The 19,204-nt window shown below is 39.5% G+C and overlaps 1 protein-coding gene across 1 annotated transcript in view; it reads right to left on the reverse strand.

Moving 5' to 3' along the window:
• Positions 1 to 19,204, reverse strand: part of Entpd1 (ectonucleoside triphosphate diphosphohydrolase 1) — a 90,762-nt gene that overhangs the window by 8,133 nt on the left and 63,425 nt on the right. The window contains exons 3-8 of the mRNA XM_090346172.1: positions 16,391 to 16,508; positions 12,682 to 12,832; positions 10,433 to 10,592; positions 9,391 to 9,621; positions 7,949 to 8,209; positions 450 to 566 (exon numbers count right to left, since the gene is read on the reverse strand). Coding sequence (XP_090202298.1) covers positions 450 to 566; positions 7,949 to 8,209; positions 9,391 to 9,621; positions 10,433 to 10,592; positions 12,682 to 12,832; positions 16,391 to 16,508 — 1,038 coding nt within the window. The remainder of the gene's footprint in view (positions 1 to 449; positions 567 to 7,948; positions 8,210 to 9,390; positions 9,622 to 10,432; positions 10,593 to 12,681; positions 12,833 to 16,390; positions 16,509 to 19,204) is intronic.

A 19,204-nucleotide genomic window follows, 5' to 3' on the forward strand; every position in this document is an offset into this window, starting at 1 on the left:
ATTAAAAGCCCTCTGTAGGAAAAGAGGAGGGGAGGGAGGGCAGAAGGGAATACTGATGAGGAGCTTCTGGACTAGCCTTTCTTATAAAAAGGAACAAAATTGGTTCTACTCATGATTTCAGACAAAAAGTCCATAGCAGCCATCCTGGGTCCATAAGAAAATAGGCATAACAGCAGAACTGAAAGACCAATGATTGAGGTAGAGATGAACTGCTGCTGACTCCAGGCTCATGGTAGGCTATTATAAAACTTGTTATATTAAGTGAGAAAGAACTTACTTAAGCTATTATATGTTAGTCTACCAAGGAATGTGAATAAATTCATTCTTTACTCCACTACTGAACTTCTTAACACATTTACTGGATATTAGTGAAATCTGGATGAAGAACAGATTCACATCCTCCACAGTACTGGAGGAAACTGGGACAACTTCTTTTTCTAGCTACTTACCTCCTCCCAGGACTTAGAGCAGAAATTTCCCATTATCTCAATAATCTGTTCCTCGGAGGACACTTTTTCTGATGTTAAGTTTAAAAAATCCATCACAAAATAGAAAGCTGAAAATGCCTGCAGGAGAAACACCACAGTTTTAGAATGTGCTCAACACACATGGACACTGACTTGGTCTGCTTGGGGGCTTAATTTTGGCTCTGAAAATAGCAAAGAAACCCTTCACTGGAATTCCTTAACACAGCCTCTGTATGCTTCAATTACAGTAAAAAGCCCAGTAGAATTTCCTTGAAAGACACTATGGGTTTTTGGTTTTTTTTACTCCTCCTCCACCCCATACACACACATCACAGTGAAGGAGTGGTTTAAGTGGTAGAACGCCAGCCAGATTGAAAAAGCTGAGAGAGAGTGCAAGGTCACACCCTGGTACCAACACACACACGCGCGCGCGCGCGCACACACACACACACACACACACACACACACACACACCCCTCATGTGTAGTAAGTAAATAATTATATATTTCCATTTTAACTTTCCCTGTTTTTCCACAGTTGTCTGGGCTGGTGTGGTGGCTCACACCTGTAATCCTAGCTACTTAGAAGGCTGAGATCTGAGGATCACAGTTCAAAGCCAGCTGGGGCACTAAAGTCTATGAGACTCTTACCTCCAATTAGCCACTAGAAAACTGGAAGTGGTGCTGTGGCTCAAGGAATAGGGCTGTAGCCTTGCGTTGAAGGGCTCAGGGACAACACCCAAGCCCAGGGGTAGAGCCATAGCCTTGAGCTGAAGAGCTAAGGGACAGCACCCAGGCCCACAGTTCAAGTCCCATGACTGACAAAAAACAACAATAAAAAAAGAGTCATCTGGCAATGTAGCTGACAAGCCACGAAAAATTTCTGAAAGAACAAACCCAGCAAATTAACCCACAGCTATACTGAGCCAGGCATGGTGGCTCATGTCTGCTACCTAGCTACTCAGGAGACTGAGATCTGAGGATCTTGGTTTAAAGCCAGCCCAGTCTTGGAAGTCTGTGAGACTCTTATCTCCAATTAACTACCAGAAAACCAGAAATGACACTATGGGTCCAGGGGTAGGGTGGTAGCCTTGAGCTGAAGAGCTTAGGGACAATGCCCAGAGCCAGAGTTCAAAAGAAACAAGGACAAAAGAAAAAAAACATATAGATTCATAAAGTAATAGAAAACAACAGAAATTCTGTTAAATCACTTTCCAAAGGTCAACCCAAAATGTATGGACAGCACTTAGAAATAGTAAGTGAAGCATATGTAGTCACAGAAGAAACATGATCTTGTTAGTATTTTTTTTTTAAATCCAGGTCCTGTCCCAAACTGTTAAAACAGTTGACATGTCCTCTGCCTTGGGCAAGCCAAGGGGGAATGCTGCTGAGTGAGCCGTATGTGTTCATCTGTCTTCCTTGCAGAACAAGATCTTTATCTTCCCTTGATCACTCAGTTCATTCACATTCATTAATTTTCTCACTCCATCAGCTTGTCAGCTGAATGACTTAATGGCAACATTTATTATATAAATATTTCAGAAATCCACCACACACTGGATTAAGGTCAATTTCTCTGGGATATCTCTTCTATAATGGACTGCTATTTATATAAACAGATTGGAATTCAAACTAGGAAAATAGTGTTGACGGATGGCAGGGTTTAGGGTGTTTTTCCCCCTTGTTGTATGTATATTATATATTTAGAAAGTAACCTTAGTCTTATTTACAATGCTTTCCTTTTTTAATTCCAAGAATTAGCCCAAATGACATCAACTAAAAACAAAAAATCTCCTCTTTTACTTGGAGAAGCAACATCTCTCAAACTCTGATAGCTGATGATCACATCAAATTTCTTCCTACAGCTGAAAGACACTTTAAGGGGAAAAAAACACACTATTCTGATCTTGCTCTTAGGCTTCAGGAACTCAAGCCAGAGATATTGTTTGGCCAGAATAGATCCAAAGCCAGTTCTTGAGAATCGTGACTGCAATTTAGGAATTCCTGACTTTGCTTTAAGCTACAGATATGATACCTTCCCCTTCAAGATCTAAATCTGTGAGCAGTCCCTATGTTTCATGGGTCTACATTTGGACAAAAATCAGGATAGGAATACTCTTAAGTAATCTTTAGGAAGCATAGCTTCAAAAAGTCAGATCCTAGGCCAGAAGTCAGTGTCTCATACCTGTTATCCTAGCAACAGGGAGGTTGAGTTTGGGACAATTTCTGTTTAAAGCCAGCCTGGGCAGAGAAATTCACCAGATCCCTTCTCAACTAAAGAGCTGAGTATGGTGGTATGGGCCTGTTCTCCTAGCTACATGGGAAGTCTAAACTAGTTGGACCATATCTAAGCATATATAAGAGCAGGAAGCTAGACCCTATCTCAAAAATAACCAGCAGCAAAGGGCTGGAGGTGTGACTCAGTAGTATACTACCTGCTCAGCAAGGTCCTGAGTTCAAGACTCAACTGAAAACAAAAGTCAGTTTCTTTTTGTTTCTAGCTTAGACAGTATTTATAGAAGGTTATTTAAAGGGTATATGATTCTTTCCTTCTAGCTACTGTGAATTAATCTGTATTCAAATCTATCTCTAGACAAATCTACCTTTAGCATGGTATATACCTGTAATCTATCTGTGTTGTTATGTAACTACAGCACCAGGCAATTAAGAAGCTAAGGGAGGAGAATCATTTGAGCCCAAGAATTAAGAGCTACCCTGACAAATTAGACTCCATCTGAAAACAAAGTTTTAAAAAATCCATTTTGCTATTTTCAGCATCTAAACAATAATGCTCTTAATCTTGCCAAATCATTTCCAAGTACAGAGCATTTTGGATTTGACATTAGGGATGCCCCACCTCTATAGTAACTTTAACCTAAAGGCAAAATATTTATGAGCCAATTACAATGTGATGGCAATTTTGGTGGTCTAAAGCAATATAGATTTTAGTCTATTTATTACCATACATGTATAGTTTATTATACAAATTAAAAAACCAAAATGTATTTAAACCAAGATTTCCACATGATACATTTATTCCGTCAGGAGAATGGAAGGGCATCGTTAAATCACAGCATTTCCACTGTATATAAAAGAGATAACATGAAGATGTGCTGTGGTACAGGTAAGGCTTCTGGCCAATGGCAATCTATTAACAGCAATCAGGTTTTGGAGGATTCAAGTCTCACTAGTACCAAGGAACTTTAGAGATCCCTAAACAGCATCTGTACAAACAGGGTGGAAGGTTGGCTCATCTGGTAGACTGTCTGCTGGGCTCTTAGTTTAAAAGATTTGACTTGAAAACCTCAAATACTTGATTCTTTTAGCCTTTGTTCAGATAACTAGAACTGCCTGCATTATGTATATAGCATGTGGTTTTTTATTATTTTAACTAAGGATATCTTTTTGGTAATGGCAAAAATTTTTAAATTAGTTTTTCTCAATATTCTTTTAAAGCTTTCCATTTTATATCTGGCTAAGATCATTTTTGGGGGATTAGTTGGGGGCTTAAACTCTGGGCCTGAACATTGTCCCTGAGCTCTTCAGCTCAAGGCTAGCAGCTTTACCACTTGAGCCACAGCACCACTTCCAGTTATTTGGAGATAAGGCTCATGGATTTTTTTGTGATTGGGCTGGCTTTAAACCGCAATCCTCAGATCTCAGTTTCCCGAGTGGCTAGGATTACAGGTATGAGCCACTGGTGCCCAAGAGAACATTTTAAATTACTTGATTTTAATATGGAAAAAGGAGGATGAGAGGAAGGAGGAGAGGTTGAACATAGTACATATCTGTAATCATTGCTACTCTGAAGGCTGAGGCAGGAAGATCAGCAAGTTCAGGGTTAGCCTGTTCAAATTATTTATGCTATGACTCAAATAAAAAACTTTTGTAAAGGGCTGGAACATGTTAAATTGAAACTCTTTTGTACACTAATTAAGTAATAACAACAAATAATAATAAAAATATAAAAAAACTTTAAAGGAGAGGCTGGGGATATCAGCTCAGTAATAGAGCACTTGCCAGCCTTGGTATTGACTGCATTCCCCAGGACCCCTAAAACAAAGCTAAACAAAATAAAAGACAAACCGTAAGTAACTGTTAATAAAGGCCCTTAATATCTTTCTGTCTTTATTTTTTTAGAAAGTTATATGTTGGGAGTTAAGTGTGGTAGTACATACCCATATTCACAATTAGGGAAGCAGAAGAGGAAAATTATGAATTTGAGGCTAGCTTGAAAAAAGTTAGCAAGAGGCCGGGAGTTTGGCCTAGTGGTAGAGTGCTTGCCTAGCATGCACGAAGACCCGGGTTCGATTCCTTGGTACCACATACTTAGAAAAAGCCAGAAGTGGTGCTGAAGCTCACGTGGTAGAGTTCCAGCCTTGAGAAAAATCCAAGGACAGTGCTCAGGCCCTGAGTTCAAGCCCAGGACTGGCAAAAAAAAAAAGTTAGCAAGACTTTATCTTAAAAACAACAATGAAATGGCTGATGAAATGGCTAAAGCAGAACAGTTGCCCAGCATGTGCAGAGTCCAGAGTTTGCTTTCAAGTGAGATGGTATCAAGTGAGATGCTCAGTGGTCAGCTATATTATATGTCTGAAAACAAATACATTTTAAATGTTCTTTAATTCCAGTTCCTTACTGAATTTCTGGTCTGTGCCAGAATAATAATTGGAATAATGTGGTCTTAAAAATAATTCCTAAGTTACTTCATAAGTAATTCCCAACAGATGTTCCCTCTTCCTTTTTGGTGTTTCTATTTTGCCTAACATTCAATTACTTCTGGAAATTAAGGCTACACATAGCCAGGCTGAGGAGAGTATTGTCAAGATTTTTTTGTTTGCTTTTGGTGGTACTGGGGTTTGAATCTAGGGTTCAGCCTTCATAGGCAAGTGCACTATCATTTGAGCCACATCCACAGCCCTTCCATGCTTTATTTTTCTGACTGGGCTTCAGGTTTTTTCCCAAAGCCAGTCTTGAATATCACCTACCTATCGCCCCTGTGAAGCTGGGATTATAAGTATGCACCACACACCAAGCCTCTTTGTTGAGATGAGATCTTACTAACCTGCTCTGATCTCCACTTTCCAAAAAGTTGTAGCAAAATCCTTTTACCACAAATTCTCTCTGGTTTGGAACAACCATGCAAGATGATTATGAAAGTAACAAGAATGAAAGTGGGGGGCCGGGAGTTTGGCCTAGTGGTTAAAGTGCTTGCCTAGCAGGCATGAAGACCCGGGTTCGATTCCTCGGTACCACATACATAGAAAAAAGCCGGAAGTGGTGCTGAGGCTCAAGTGGTAGAGCTCTAGCCTTGAGAAAGTCCAAGGACAGTGCTCAGGCCCTGAGCTCAAGCCCAGGACTGGCAAAAAAAAAAAAAAAAAGAATGAAAGTGGATGAATATGTTCTAAATATCTGTGCTTTAAGTACCAAAGACTTGGCAATGGGAACTCCTGCTCGAGTGACAGGATTGAATGAAGGCTGCTAGGAAAAACAACTAATTTTTGTCCCATGCCAGTGGCTCATTCCTGCAATCCTAGCCACTCAGGAGGTTGAGGATAGTGGTTCAAAGCCAGCAACGGCAGAAAAGTACCCAAGAGACTCTTATCTCCAATTAACCACTCAAAAACCAAAAGTGGAGCTGTGGCTCAAAAATGGTAGAATGCTAGCCTTGAGCAAAAGAGCTCAGTGACTGCTCCTAGGCCCTGAGTTCACGCCCTATAGCCAAAAAAAAAAAAAGAAAAAAAAGAAAAAAATAACAACTTTTTTTTGGTCAGGATAATGTATAAAGGGGTTGTATTTGTCAGGAAGTAGGTACATTACTCCTTGCACATTGATAAACCTTCTCATGTTTTACAACAACTAACTTTTAAGATTTCACCTGCCACTAGGGTTAATATAAGTCTAGATCCATCCATTACCCACTGCTGTTTTTTTCAGACAGCAAGACAATGAAAAGCTCACACAGTTCCTGAGAAATCAGGAATTGGGCTGGGTGTTAGTGGCTCAAGACTGTAACACTAGCTACTCAGGAGGCTGAGATCTGAGGATTGTGGCTTAGATCCAGGAAAATCTTTGAGACTCTTATCTCTAGTTAACCTAGTTAACCACTCAAAGTGGTAGAGTGCTAGCCTTAAGCATGCTAGCCTTGAGGCAAAAGAGCTCAGGGAGTGCTTGCCTAGCATGCATGAAGCCTTGGGTTCAATTCCTAGGCACCATATAATCAGGAAAAAACCTGAAGTGGTGCTATGGCTCAAGTGCCAGTGCACTTGCCTTGAACAAAAAGAGATTCAGGGATAGTGCCCACGCCCTGAGTTGAAGCTCCACATCAACAAAGAAAGTAACAAAGAAAGAGAGAGAAAAGAAAAGAAAAAAAGAACAGAAAAAAGTGTGTGTGTGGGGGGGGGGAAGAAATCAGGTTTGACTACGGTAGATCCTAAGCTCTCCAGAAAGCTCTTCCTATGATCCTGGACTGGGTCAAGAGAACTGAGAGCTCTTTGGTGGGCTATTTAGATTTGGACCTCCTTTTTTCCATGATGGTCTTTTTTTATTTTTTGAGAAGGGAGAAAGAATGTGAAGGCAGACAAATACCCTTATTTCTTCAAATGATTTCTTGGATGCATAATGTATCTATAAACATTTACTCAAGAATTGCTGCCTAGCAATATACTCCTTAGTTGTGACTGCAGTAATGCTTGGTGTCTCCAGGACCAAAATATGGAGTTTGAATGACTACATCAAAAAGCCTTTCCTTACACAGTTGGAAAGGAATGAATTTGGAGCTGGAATTCAAACACCCTTCAACTGTTAAAATATACTGCAAATGTTGCAATTTTAATACTTCCTTGAAGTTTAAATCTCTTTTGAGGCTTCCTGAGTTTAAATATTCCTTGAGATTTCCTGTATTTTGTAAATGTCTTGAAAGAGGTTCAGTGGCTGCTTTTCCTTCTAACATCTGGAAAGTCACTGTGACAGACTCTAATGATTCCTGCCCCATAGCTCTTCTTCTTGCTTATAGAAACCTAAATTTACCCACATAGAGGAAGTAAGGTACCCATGAAACTCCTCCCAGGAAACAATGGTCAGTTTAAACTAACTATTTGAATCCATTTTCCTCTAACACACCTTCGTTTAGAGAAGTGCATTTCACCACATTCTGGTTAAGAGAATGTCTATGGCCCTTCTGCATAATAAATGAGTGTGCAAGACAAACTCTACACTTCATTTCTGCATTGGTGTTCCATGGAGAGATGTGATGCTTGGACCAGCAGTTGCCAGCTTAGCACCACAAGAAAGTCAAGGACATAATGGAGAAGGTGATCCCAATTGCTAACCTTGTGGGGCCAAATAACTAACCATGAATGTTCTGGATGTTATTATGTGAGAGAACAAGAGATCCTGTTATTTAAACTCTTTATAGGCACATATTCTCCAGCATGCAACTCATATCATTCTCTAATATACGTTGTTATTTTACAGACTTACTCCAAAATTCCCTTGCAGTGGTGGCAAGAAAATCCCATTGAAGGCACAGCTGGAGTAAGGACAGTAACTGGTGTTGAAGAGCTCAAGGATACTTTGCTGGCATTTTTGATAGTCCCCAGTACCCTGGATTTCAAACTGGTCAAATGGCAGCATCTTCTGGAGCCTACTGGTACAGGGGCTCTTGTAGACCTCACTTACATTCATTGTCTTCTCGTATCCAGTGTGAAAGCATGGGTCCCTGATGGTTCTGCCATTTGAAACCTGAATGGAAAAAAATCACTTGAAGGAATCCTGTGCGAATGATTTTAGGAGTAAAGACACAATTTGATGTGATCAATGTGAAGGCCTCAAGCAACATTCTAGTATCAGCATTGGCATATAGTCCTGTCTTGTTTTATTTTTTTTTCCTTTGAGAATAGTTTGCTTTTCTTAAAAAAAAAAGATGTATTTACAACAGGCTCAGAAATAGTACCAGATACTAATGTAGTAGCATATTTATACAACATTAGTATGAGTGAAATCTGAGTCCAGAAATGCCATTAGTTGGGACTGCCCCTCAATGCTTATCCTATTTACGTGGGCCAGCAGGAGAATCATAAAGAAAACTCCCAGACTCTTAAAAATATAAGCTAGAGGTCCCTTCCTTGCCTCCCCAAGCAGACGATCAGAAACCTCAGGGCCCCCAAAGTGCCTTTAGTCCTTCAAGCCAAAAATATAAAAATGAGTTTTACCACTCAAGAGAAGAAAAGGGACTGATATAGAAAAGAGGCTTCATGGTACTTTGAAGCTCAGTGGGCATCATTCAGTAGCACCTATTCCCATGATCATCTTAAGAACCAGAGTAACGGGTGGGGTGCAGTTGTGGAACAGAGAACGGGCTGTTCTTTCATGAAGACAAAGCACAGCTGATGTGACAGCTTTGTTTACTATCCAGGGTGTGCCTGATTCTCTCATGATACTGTCTTTGAAATGAAGAGGCTTCTGGAACAAGATAGAAAGTATAGGCTAACAAATTCAATGTTGTTCTGGAGTTTTATTTTCTTCTTCTTTTCTAGTTCATTTCTAACAACTCTGTTTTCTGTGATTTATAGGAAAGGGAGATTTAAAATTAGTCTAGATGAGCTTATACATGGCAGCCTTTCTTCCAAATAGTGCTCCAACATGTAACTTTCATTATCATTGCCACCAGGGTGAGAAATTAGTTCCTAAGAAAGGATCTGACTGGTGTCCTTGGAGATAGTGCAGTAAACAAACACAGGAGGGGATGTCTGCATGGGACAACCCATAGGGGTCGACCAGATGTAGTTTGGTATCCTGCCTGAACAAATTTGGAAAGCACAATAATCAGCTTCAGACCTATTACTGGATTAGAAGGAAATAACAGGATGTGGGGGCTGAGGACCAGATGTGGAGAGGGCAGGTCTGAATTCAGTTATACTTGCCTGAATGTCTTTGGCTAGTTTCTGCCAGAGTGCTTGATCCTTCCCATAGCACAAGAAGCTGTGTGTGTATACAGTGTAGTCCTTGCCATAAAGACGAAATTGCAGAGAGTTTTCAGGGGATTCCACAGTGTAGTTTAGGGGCACAAAAGTGATCTGTGTAGAGGCTCCTCCAAGGTCCAGTGCTCCGTAGGTTTCTTGATTTTGTGAGATGAAGCTGAGCCAACTCAATTTCTAAAAGAGAGGATAGTTAGTGTCTCACTATTAGTGGATATCCTGTTTCACTCATAATTTTTTGCACTCAGTACCTTCCTAAGGCAGTGAGGTGGTGGTAAAGCTCAGTGCAGGCTCCTGAGCCAGCATCAACTCAATAACAAGAAAAGAGGGGCTTTGAAGATACAACCAGATTCCAGAAACTTGAAAGCCTTGGGATTAGTCAAGGGTCTGGAGGATAGCTGACTCAAGTCCCAGTCTCCACTCAGTCAGTTGCAAGCTGTGTGATGCTGGGCAGAACAATTACCCTTTTTGGTGATTAATGTTGGGTTCTAAAACAGGAATATTTCCTCATGCTCTTGTTCTGATACTGCTCAACACAGCATATGACACACTGAATAAGGCAGACACTAATCATTCTTTTTGGTTCCTTTTTATTTTGTTATGGTCCCTTCTGTTTTGTCTTGCTATGATACCTAGGCTGGCCTTGAACGTACAGTTTTTTTCTACCTCAGTTTCTCAAGAAACTAGAATTATAGGTGTGTGCTACTTTATCCAGCTAGCCCTACTTTTTAATAAGGTTAAACTAATTATAAGCAAAATAGATTCTATTTTCCCTCATGTTTCCCTAAGGTAAAGATAAAGCTCCAATACTCTTCACTAATAGAAGTTCTTAAAAGACAAGGGCATCTCTAGTAATTTTTGCACAAATGGGAATACATTCATTTTCACCCATCCTTCAATCATTCAGGCTAGCAACACAGATACTTTCTGAGATAGCAAAGACACTGGCGCTCAACGAGCCACCTTTGTGGGTGCTGCGGGTATTTACCTGAGTAAACTTTCCCAGAAGATAGTTGATGGTAATCCATCCATAGGCACCTTCCTCTTGGCCAGTGATAATCCGTGCACCCTGGAAGTCAAAGGGGTAGTTGCTAAGACTCCTTGACACTGCAGCCAGGACCCTTTCTGCAGACTGTTCATTTTCCATTCTACACAAAAGAAGAGGTGAGGTTACAATTTTTCTCTTAAAAATGAATCTACCCATTTAGCCAGATCGTCAGCATGATGCTATAGGAAGTAGACCATAACACAATGGAGTAAGTAGAGGAACAGTGCTCTCAGTAAGTAGAGGGACAGAGCTCTCTATCTTTGACAGCTCAGCCTGTCAAAGGAACTTTCTTCCAGATCCATTTTAATTTCAACCTTGAGTAAGTCGTATGATTTTTCTCTGTTTTCTGGCTTACAAACATTTTTTAAAAATGACTATGGTGGGAGCCTTACCACATCAAGAGCTGATGTGTGCTATATTACCTATTACTGGAGGCTCCTCATTGGTTACAAAGTTAGACTTATTCATATTAAGTAGAGAGATAGTAGAAAACAAATAGAAGGAGATACCCAACCTTTTCTGCTGCCACCTTGGGAAAGCCTTCAGATTACCAGTCAGTTATTGTGTCTGTCTGAGACCCTTAGACCTGACAAGTCTTTCAGGGTTGTCACAGTGCAGATGTGATTGCTTTCAGGATCTAGGTTATGCAACACTGAGCCTTGTGAGGGAAATGTGATCTGCCAACTCTTGTCTGCCACTGAATGGTGTCTATTAGCTGCGTTCCCATCATTGCTAGCTTTCTTCCCCTCCAATTAATCTGTATCAGTAATATTAATTGTGTAATACCCTTGAATAGCTTCACACCGCCTCCAAATTAAAACCCAAACATCCCAGCATCCACAAGGCTATTTGTGATATACATCCTGTTTCAGAAGCTAACTCACAGCCTGGGTTCTGCCACTTACCAGGTATGGAATCTCAAGTTGAGTTATTTAACATTTGTAAGCCATATGTCCCTTTTTTGGTCAAAAATAATATCCTTTAGCTAGTATAGGCAGTAAAGTCTGTGAGACTTGTTTCCAATAAACTACCAGAAAAGCTACAAATGGAGTTTTGACTCATGTGGTAGAAAAAGCTATAAGTGGAGCTGTGGCTCAAGAGGTAGAGTGCTAGCCTTGAACAAAGGTAGCTCAGGGACAGTGCTTAAGCTTTGAATTCAAACCTCAAGACCATATACACACAAAAAAGTAGCTAGTATCTTTTATTTTATAGAGTTGTTTGATGGTTAAGCAGTATGTGTTAAAGTGTTTGGCACAATGCTAAGAATATAGCAGAGATTCAATGGACATGAGTTGCTTCTATTATTATTTTATATTTCCTCTATCTCCTCTCTATGCAGAAATACAGCCCTCTGGATTATGCCTTGGTCTCCCGAATTTCTCTCCCTTTGCACATTCATGTGAACACAATCCCCTTGAAGTCAAGGAATTTGCCATGAATCTCCAGTGCTTAAAATAGTGACTGGCATTTCACAAATGTTAAATAAAGGGAGGTCATTGGGTGAATGCTGTTTGCTTGAAGGTAGCACGCTTTCCTTGCCCTCCAACTTGTTCATCATGGTAAATTTCATGTGTCCCCTTCTCTGACTGCCTCCCAGTCTAGGTAGGGCCAAATGCTCCCACAACAGATCCAAACACCCCTCTATTAAAGTACAGTTCAACCTGTGTGGAAGCATGTTTCCTTAAGGGTTCAGTCACCTGCTGCATATTCTGGGCAGAGCAGAAGCTCTACGTATAATGAATGAATGAATGAGTAAGTGAGTGAGTGAGTGAGTGAGTGAATGAGTGAACAAGTAAACAAGGCATACTGCTACTAAGAGGCAACCAGTAAAGATAGACAGGCTGTGATTATTCGTTTTAGGACATCTGTGGGTCTCTTCTAGTCATCTTCCTCCCTGATTTTGATTGACTAAGTCTATGGCCTCAACTCTCAGAGATCAATAATTGGTCTTTATCTCAAATGCTCTCTGATTTTTCCATGGGGATATTGGCGGGGTTTTTTTTTAGATACTTAGTCTTTCCACTGTATATATTATGAGTTAAAGAATATTGTATTGTTTACCTGATGAAATTTTCTATCTTAGGAATGGACTTTGGAGTGTGTATAACTTGGGGAGAAGGGAAAATACAGTCTTCTCACTCATAGTTGCACAAAATCTTGCACTGCTTGGTCCCTACATGCTGTTGTACCTGAGTAATCGCATGCCTGCTGTGGCTCCCAGATAAATGGGTGTATCTTGATGCTGGGAACTTGGGATCACTTCCTTGGACTTTTCCATGCATTCAGTCAGGTACATATCTAATTCATTTGGTTTCTGAACATATTTTGAGATTCCAGGACCTAGGGAAAGATATAAAAGGTGATTTTTAAAGATATTAAGCCATGGCTGGGAGTGTGGCTTAGTGGTAATGTTTTCCTTGCATGCATAAAACCCTAGGTTCAATTTCTCAGTACCACACAAACAGAAAAGGCTGGAAGTGGTGCTGTGGCTCAAGGGGTAGAGCACTAGCCTTGAGCAAAGGAAGCTCTGGGACAGCTCCCATGCCCTGAGTTCAAACCCCAGTGCTGGCCAAAAAAAAAAGATATAAGCCAGATTTTGGTGGCTGACACCTACAATCTAACTACTCAAAAGGGTGAGATCTGAGAACTGCAGTTTGAAGCCAGCATGGGCACACAAATCCAAGAAGTTTTCAACTCCAGATAACCAACAAAAATCCAGAAGTGGAGGCCTGGCTCATGTAGTACATGAGACATAAGCAAAGGAGCTGAGTAACAGTTAGAGGCCCAAAGTTTAAGCCCTAGTACTTCAATAAAAGTGTAGGACAGGGGCCGGGAGTTTGGCCTAGTGGTTAAAGTGCTTGCCTAGCATGCATGAAGACCCGGGTTCGAATCCTCGGTACCACATACATAGAAAAAAGTCAGAAGTGTTGCTGAGGCTCAAGTGGTAGAGCTCTAGCCTTGAGAAAGTCCAAGGACAGTGCTCAGGCCCTGAGCTCAAGCCCAGGACTGGCAAAAAAAAAAGAAAAGAAAAGAAAAAAGTGTAGGACATATTTTGACACTATTAGAGGACAATATTGTATTTACTAAGAAAATACAAGGAAAAATAGTTTCTTAATATATAATTTCATATATATATATATATATATATATATATATATATATATATATATATATATGGTATTAAGAGGGTTAAGTCACTGGGCCTAGCACTGGTATTAATTTTCAAATCTTAGATTAGGTCTGTCTGATGTTCAGTAACTTTTCCACTAGATGGCACAATTTCATATTCAACTGTGTAACAGTTTCTCAGCTTTTCATCAATTGTTAACTACTCTATTGCTTTTGGGTGATTCTTCCACAATTTTTTTTGCAATTGTATTTTATTGTCAGGGTGATGTATAGAGGGGTTACAGTTACATTCGTCAAGCAGTGGGTACATTACTTCTTGAACATTGATACCCCTTCCCATGTTTTTCTCCTAATTTTCCTAACCCCACCCTATCCCAATCATCTTGATTTTCCCCTTCCCTTCCCTATTTCAAATAAACATATATACAATATACCAAGTACCAAAGTCAGATACAGTAACACCATAAGATAAACCATAAGGAGAGAGGAAAAATAAGAGGAGGAGGGACAGAGAGAGGGGGGAAGGAGGGAGAGAGGGAGAAAATAATTTCACACAGTAGGTTAAGAACAACAAACACAAAAATAAAACTCTCATTTCTGGGCTGCGAGTTTAGCCTAGTGGTAGAGTGCTTGCCTAGCATGCACAAAAACCCGGGTTCGATTCCTTGGTACCACATACACAGAAAAGGCCAGAAGTGGCGCTATGGCTAATGTGGTAGAGCCCTAGCCTTAAGGAAAGCCCAAGGGTAGTGCTCAAGCGCTGAGTTTGTACTCCAGGACTGGCAAAAACAAACAAACAAACCTTATTTTCATCTCCTTCCACAAATTTTTATTTTTTTCATTTTCCTTCCACAAGTTTTTAATTAACAACATTAGTTACTATTAGACTTAAGCAAAGATGCTATTTAAAACAAAAATGTTAATAAGTACAAGAGACTATTGTCTCCAAATTGATGAGGCCAGAGTTTCTGAGACTCAGACTTCTGGATAGGTTTTTCCTTTATCTTTTTTCTTAGTGACATAATGAATGGCCTCCATGGGGCATCAAAATGAAAAGAGGGAAAGTGTTACTGACAAGCTGTGTAATTACAGCCTATGCCCTAAAATTTCTTACTCTGTAAAAAGGAACAGGAAAGGAAGCCATGCCTCCTCAGTGACTTTTTCCACTCCAGTCTCCCGCTTTCCTAGTGGAACTGTTATTCCAATTTTAGAGCAAAACTAACTGTTGCTAGGCGGGGATTAGAGCCAAGAGTCTGCAAGCTTTTTGAAGTCAGCAGTGAACATTTGTATGTCACACTAAGATAAATATCACACTATCAATACTCCATGGTGAGGATTTCTTTTCCAGATAATTATTTGCTCACAGATTAATTTTAATGAGAAATTTAGCTCTAAGTATGTGTTTTGATTCAGAAAATCTGGCTTTAAGTATTCAATTTATTCTTGTGAGGGGAAGTTATTGTATTCATTAGTCTGAATGTTCATGTACTCATGAGCTTAGTCTCAGAGGAGAAACATCTAATGGCTGAAAAAAGAGTTTTAAAAATAGAAGATAATTTAAAAAGGGCCAATAAAATGAAGCATTGGGACCTTATTTTCTCCATATTGATGAGGCTGAGTTTCAAGAATATCAGGCTTCTGAATAGAGATTTTTTCTGTTGTCTCCTCTCTACTGTTTTCTTAAGTTATCAAATTGGGTAGACCTCCCAGGCCATTAGACTAAGAGTCAATTCTCTCTGAGATCTGGATTCACTGTCTGTCTGAAAGTCAACAGCAGGCTCCTCCCTCAAAAGGTGAAGGTAGATAAAGGTTAAAGTGATTATGGCACCTTATGTCGATGTGGGTGGTTGCAGGTGGGGTACTGGGTGGAGGAAGTGGCAAGAACCAAAGTGCCAACAACCTTTCATGCATTATAAACTGAAAAAGAAAACTATCTGGAGAAACAATCAGTATATAATGCAATGGTTCAAATATTAGTGAGAAGCCTGGAGCATAATTAGGAAACCTGGATGCTTTGCTTGGTTCTGTTGCTACTTACAAGACAGTACTATTCCATGGTTTTTGGTTTCTTCTCTGTAAAACAAGATGCCACCCCTAAGCATCTGTGATCTGCTCTTTCTTGCTTATAGAGAGTGTGAAGCTGTTAAAAAAAAAAAAACTTCACCAAGCTTCAGATTAGAGTACTAAAATGAGGAGAGAAGTAATTCGATGATTGGCAGCATTAGCATCACCTGAGAATGTGCTAGGAATACAAGTTCTCAGTCTTCTCCCTCAAATCTTTGTGGTTCTGATAGGTACTGGATCAGATATGGGTTTTAAATTATATAACGTGTTTCAATCCTAGTACCTTCATCTTTGAGAAAAATAGGAATATAAATCTCAGAAGGAGATTATGAGGATAAATTGAATTGGCTTAATTCCTAATTATTGTATTACATACAAGTGTCCTGTGGATGTGAGCTACTATTATTCAGTTATTGTATATGCATGAGGGAATAGATTGCTGGGGATCAAACTCAGGGCCTTATGCATCCTAAACAGGTACTCTACCCCTTACTTATACCTTCAGTCTCTCCACTACTGTATTTAGTTTGCTTAATCTTCAAGGACTTGATCATTAAGGATTGATTTCAATATTATTTTATAATGATAATGACAATAGCAACTCCATTGTGATCCTCATTTGATTTCCTGTCCTTCTCTTGTGTTCTACTTGTCCAATATCTGTGTTGTCAAGATCACCATCTATCCCTCCCCTTTCCATCTTACCTTTCACTTTACATTCTTCTATCTGGCGCACCACTCCTGTATCATTCTCCTTTTCAGCTGCCCATTTATAGATATACAAGTTTGTGTGAGAAGAGCCTGCATCCAGCACAATCCCATACTGAGGATAAAAGAAAAATATTATCAGTATCACATCATTATCTCCATATTTAGCTTGAAACAGAAAGGGGATGAAGTCAAGAATTTGAAAGAAAAAAAAGCTATGAAGGTATTTTAATTGAAGAACATTGGTGATTTTGGAGTCTGGAGTCACTCTAATCCTAAAGTCTAGTCAGTCTAGTCCTAGGTCCTGCATCCCTTCAGAACAGGATTCTTTTTTCTTTCTGAAATATTCTTTCATGTTTTGTATTTTTTATTGTCGGGGTAATATATAGATTCGTCAGGTAGTAGGCGCATTACTTCTCACACATTGATACCCCTTCTCATGTTTTTGCCCCCTTTTCCCGCCCTCCACCCCCTCCCAATCATCTTGTTTTCACCCCCTTCCCATTCCTATTTCAAATAAACAAATAAACATATATACAATATACCAGGTAACAAAGTCAGATACAATAACAATATGAGATTAACCAAAGGGCAAAAAAAGAGAAGAGAATAACATAGTACATTAAGAACAACAATCAGACAAGATAAAGCTCTTGTTTCCATATCCTAGAGATCCTGTCATTTAGTTTCATCCTATATGACCATATGCACCTAGGTTTTGAGTATTGTGATCCTCTGCTAGGAGAGTCCTAGATGTGTACTAATTATTACAAATGAGGGAAACCATTGAGCCTATGTTCCTTTGGGTCTGGCTTACTTCACTTAATATGATTTTTTCCAACTCTTTCCATCTACTTACTAATGGGGCAATGTCATTCTTTCTGATGGCAGCATATAATTCCATTGTGTATAAGTACCACATCTTCTTGATCCAATCATCTACTGAGGGGCATCTGGGTTGGTTCCATATCTTTGCTATGGTAAATAGTGCTACAGTGAACATTGCTGTGCTAGTGGATTTAATATGTCCTTGTTTCTGAACATTTGGGTAAATGCCAAGGAGTGGAATTGCTGGGTCAAAGTGGGGCTCTATGTTTGGTCTTTTGAGGAATCACCATACTGCTTTCCATAGTAGTTGCTGGCTGCATACAAGAGATGTTCAGGCTTTACCCAGGGAAGGTTGAGACTCGGCTAAAATAGTTGAGATATTCGTGGAAAGACCAAAAAGCAGCTAATTCAATTGTTCTCAAACTTGTCTACATAATGTAATCACCTGGAATAAAGAGTATATGCATACATTCTATTGTTGATGTGATGAATGTGGCCTTCGCTTGGAATTCTTATGAGATTTCATGCAATTCTAATGTGGAGACAGGTTTGGAGACCATCAAGTTAAGTCACTGATGGCATGCAGACATAAAAAACATCTTCATTAAATTTTAGTTCACAAGGATTAGTTGTATAAGGATATTAGTTGTACGAGGACATTTCATCTCAACATGTCCATTTACATACAAACTCTGTCATCTTCCCTTATCCCTTCTTTCTCTAACCAACCAACCAATTTCACTGTAGCATTTTGCACATGTACATAAAGTATTTGGGCTGTATTAACCATCCTTCCTGCTCTGTTTGTCCTACTCACTTCCACAAGCCCTCTCATTCTGGATAGGACTGAAGAATTTTAAAGAGAGAGAGAAAATACTAAGTACACTTGCTTTTAAACTAAAATATAACTTCAAATGTATTCAGTATGTTGAGAAAGATATATAAATGTTGTGTTTTCATACCTGTAAGAGTTGAGATCAAAGGATTTAGAAGGAAGGAAAAGAGAGAAAAAGCATGAAGCATCAGTATGTCAGTAGCCTCTTGGAACAGTTATAACACAGATGTGATCTTTATCCTTTCTGTATAAGTAAGGAGCTGCAAAAAGGATCATTTACTCAATCTATGCTGCTAGTACATGATAACTGGAAAGTGAATCAGAGTCAGACTCAATACCTCATGTTAAAGACCTAGTACCCAGAAACACAATTGCAAGGGCTAAGCAAAAGTTCTAGAACTGGTGCTCTTAGGAACATTTTCTAACCCCCACCAGGATTCCTGATGCCCCTCTTAGTCATTTTGTCTCAAAGGTAATCACCTTGTTGATATCTATCACCAATTTTGTCTGTTTCTGAACTGCAACAAATTGCATGTGCCTCTTTTAACTCTAATTTCTGTCACTGTATGTATCCAAACTATGGCTTTCCATATGTCCTTTTCCATTGCTGTAGAATACCTCATTATTTGCATACGCTCTATTCTTACCTACTCTACTATTGATGTACACTGGCTTGTTTCTCCATTGGAGCTATTGGGAATATAGCTGTCAGGAATATTCTTCCTTTTGTCAGTCCTGGGGCTTGAACTCAGAGCCTGAGCACTGTCCTGGGGCTTTCTCAAGAATAGAGCTCTAGCACTTAAGCCACATCATCACTTCCGGCTTTTTCTACGTATGTGGTACTGAGGAAATAAACCTGTGTCTTTGTGCATGGTAGGCGAGCACTCTACCACTAGGCCAAATTCCTGGTCCCCAGAATATTCTTGCATATTTCATTTAGTGGAAATATCTTTTGTCTCCTCTGGATATCTGCCAGGAGTAAATTGTCCAAATGCTCAATTTTAAATCAAATAATACATATTTGGATTATATTCCTGAGCTTACTTGACAGAAAATGCTATGGTTGATCAATGGTATCTGCTATGGGCTTGTGATAATCTGGTGGCATATGCTATTTTTAATCATCTCTATAGTAGAGAAAACATAAT

The sequence above is a fragment of the Megascapheus bottae genome, chromosome 15 (genome assembly GCF_031878675.1).
Source record: "Megascapheus bottae isolate mThoBot1 chromosome 15, mThoBot2.hap1, whole genome shotgun sequence".
In the NCBI taxonomy this organism is placed as follows: domain Eukaryota; kingdom Metazoa; phylum Chordata; class Mammalia; order Rodentia; family Geomyidae; genus Megascapheus; species Megascapheus bottae.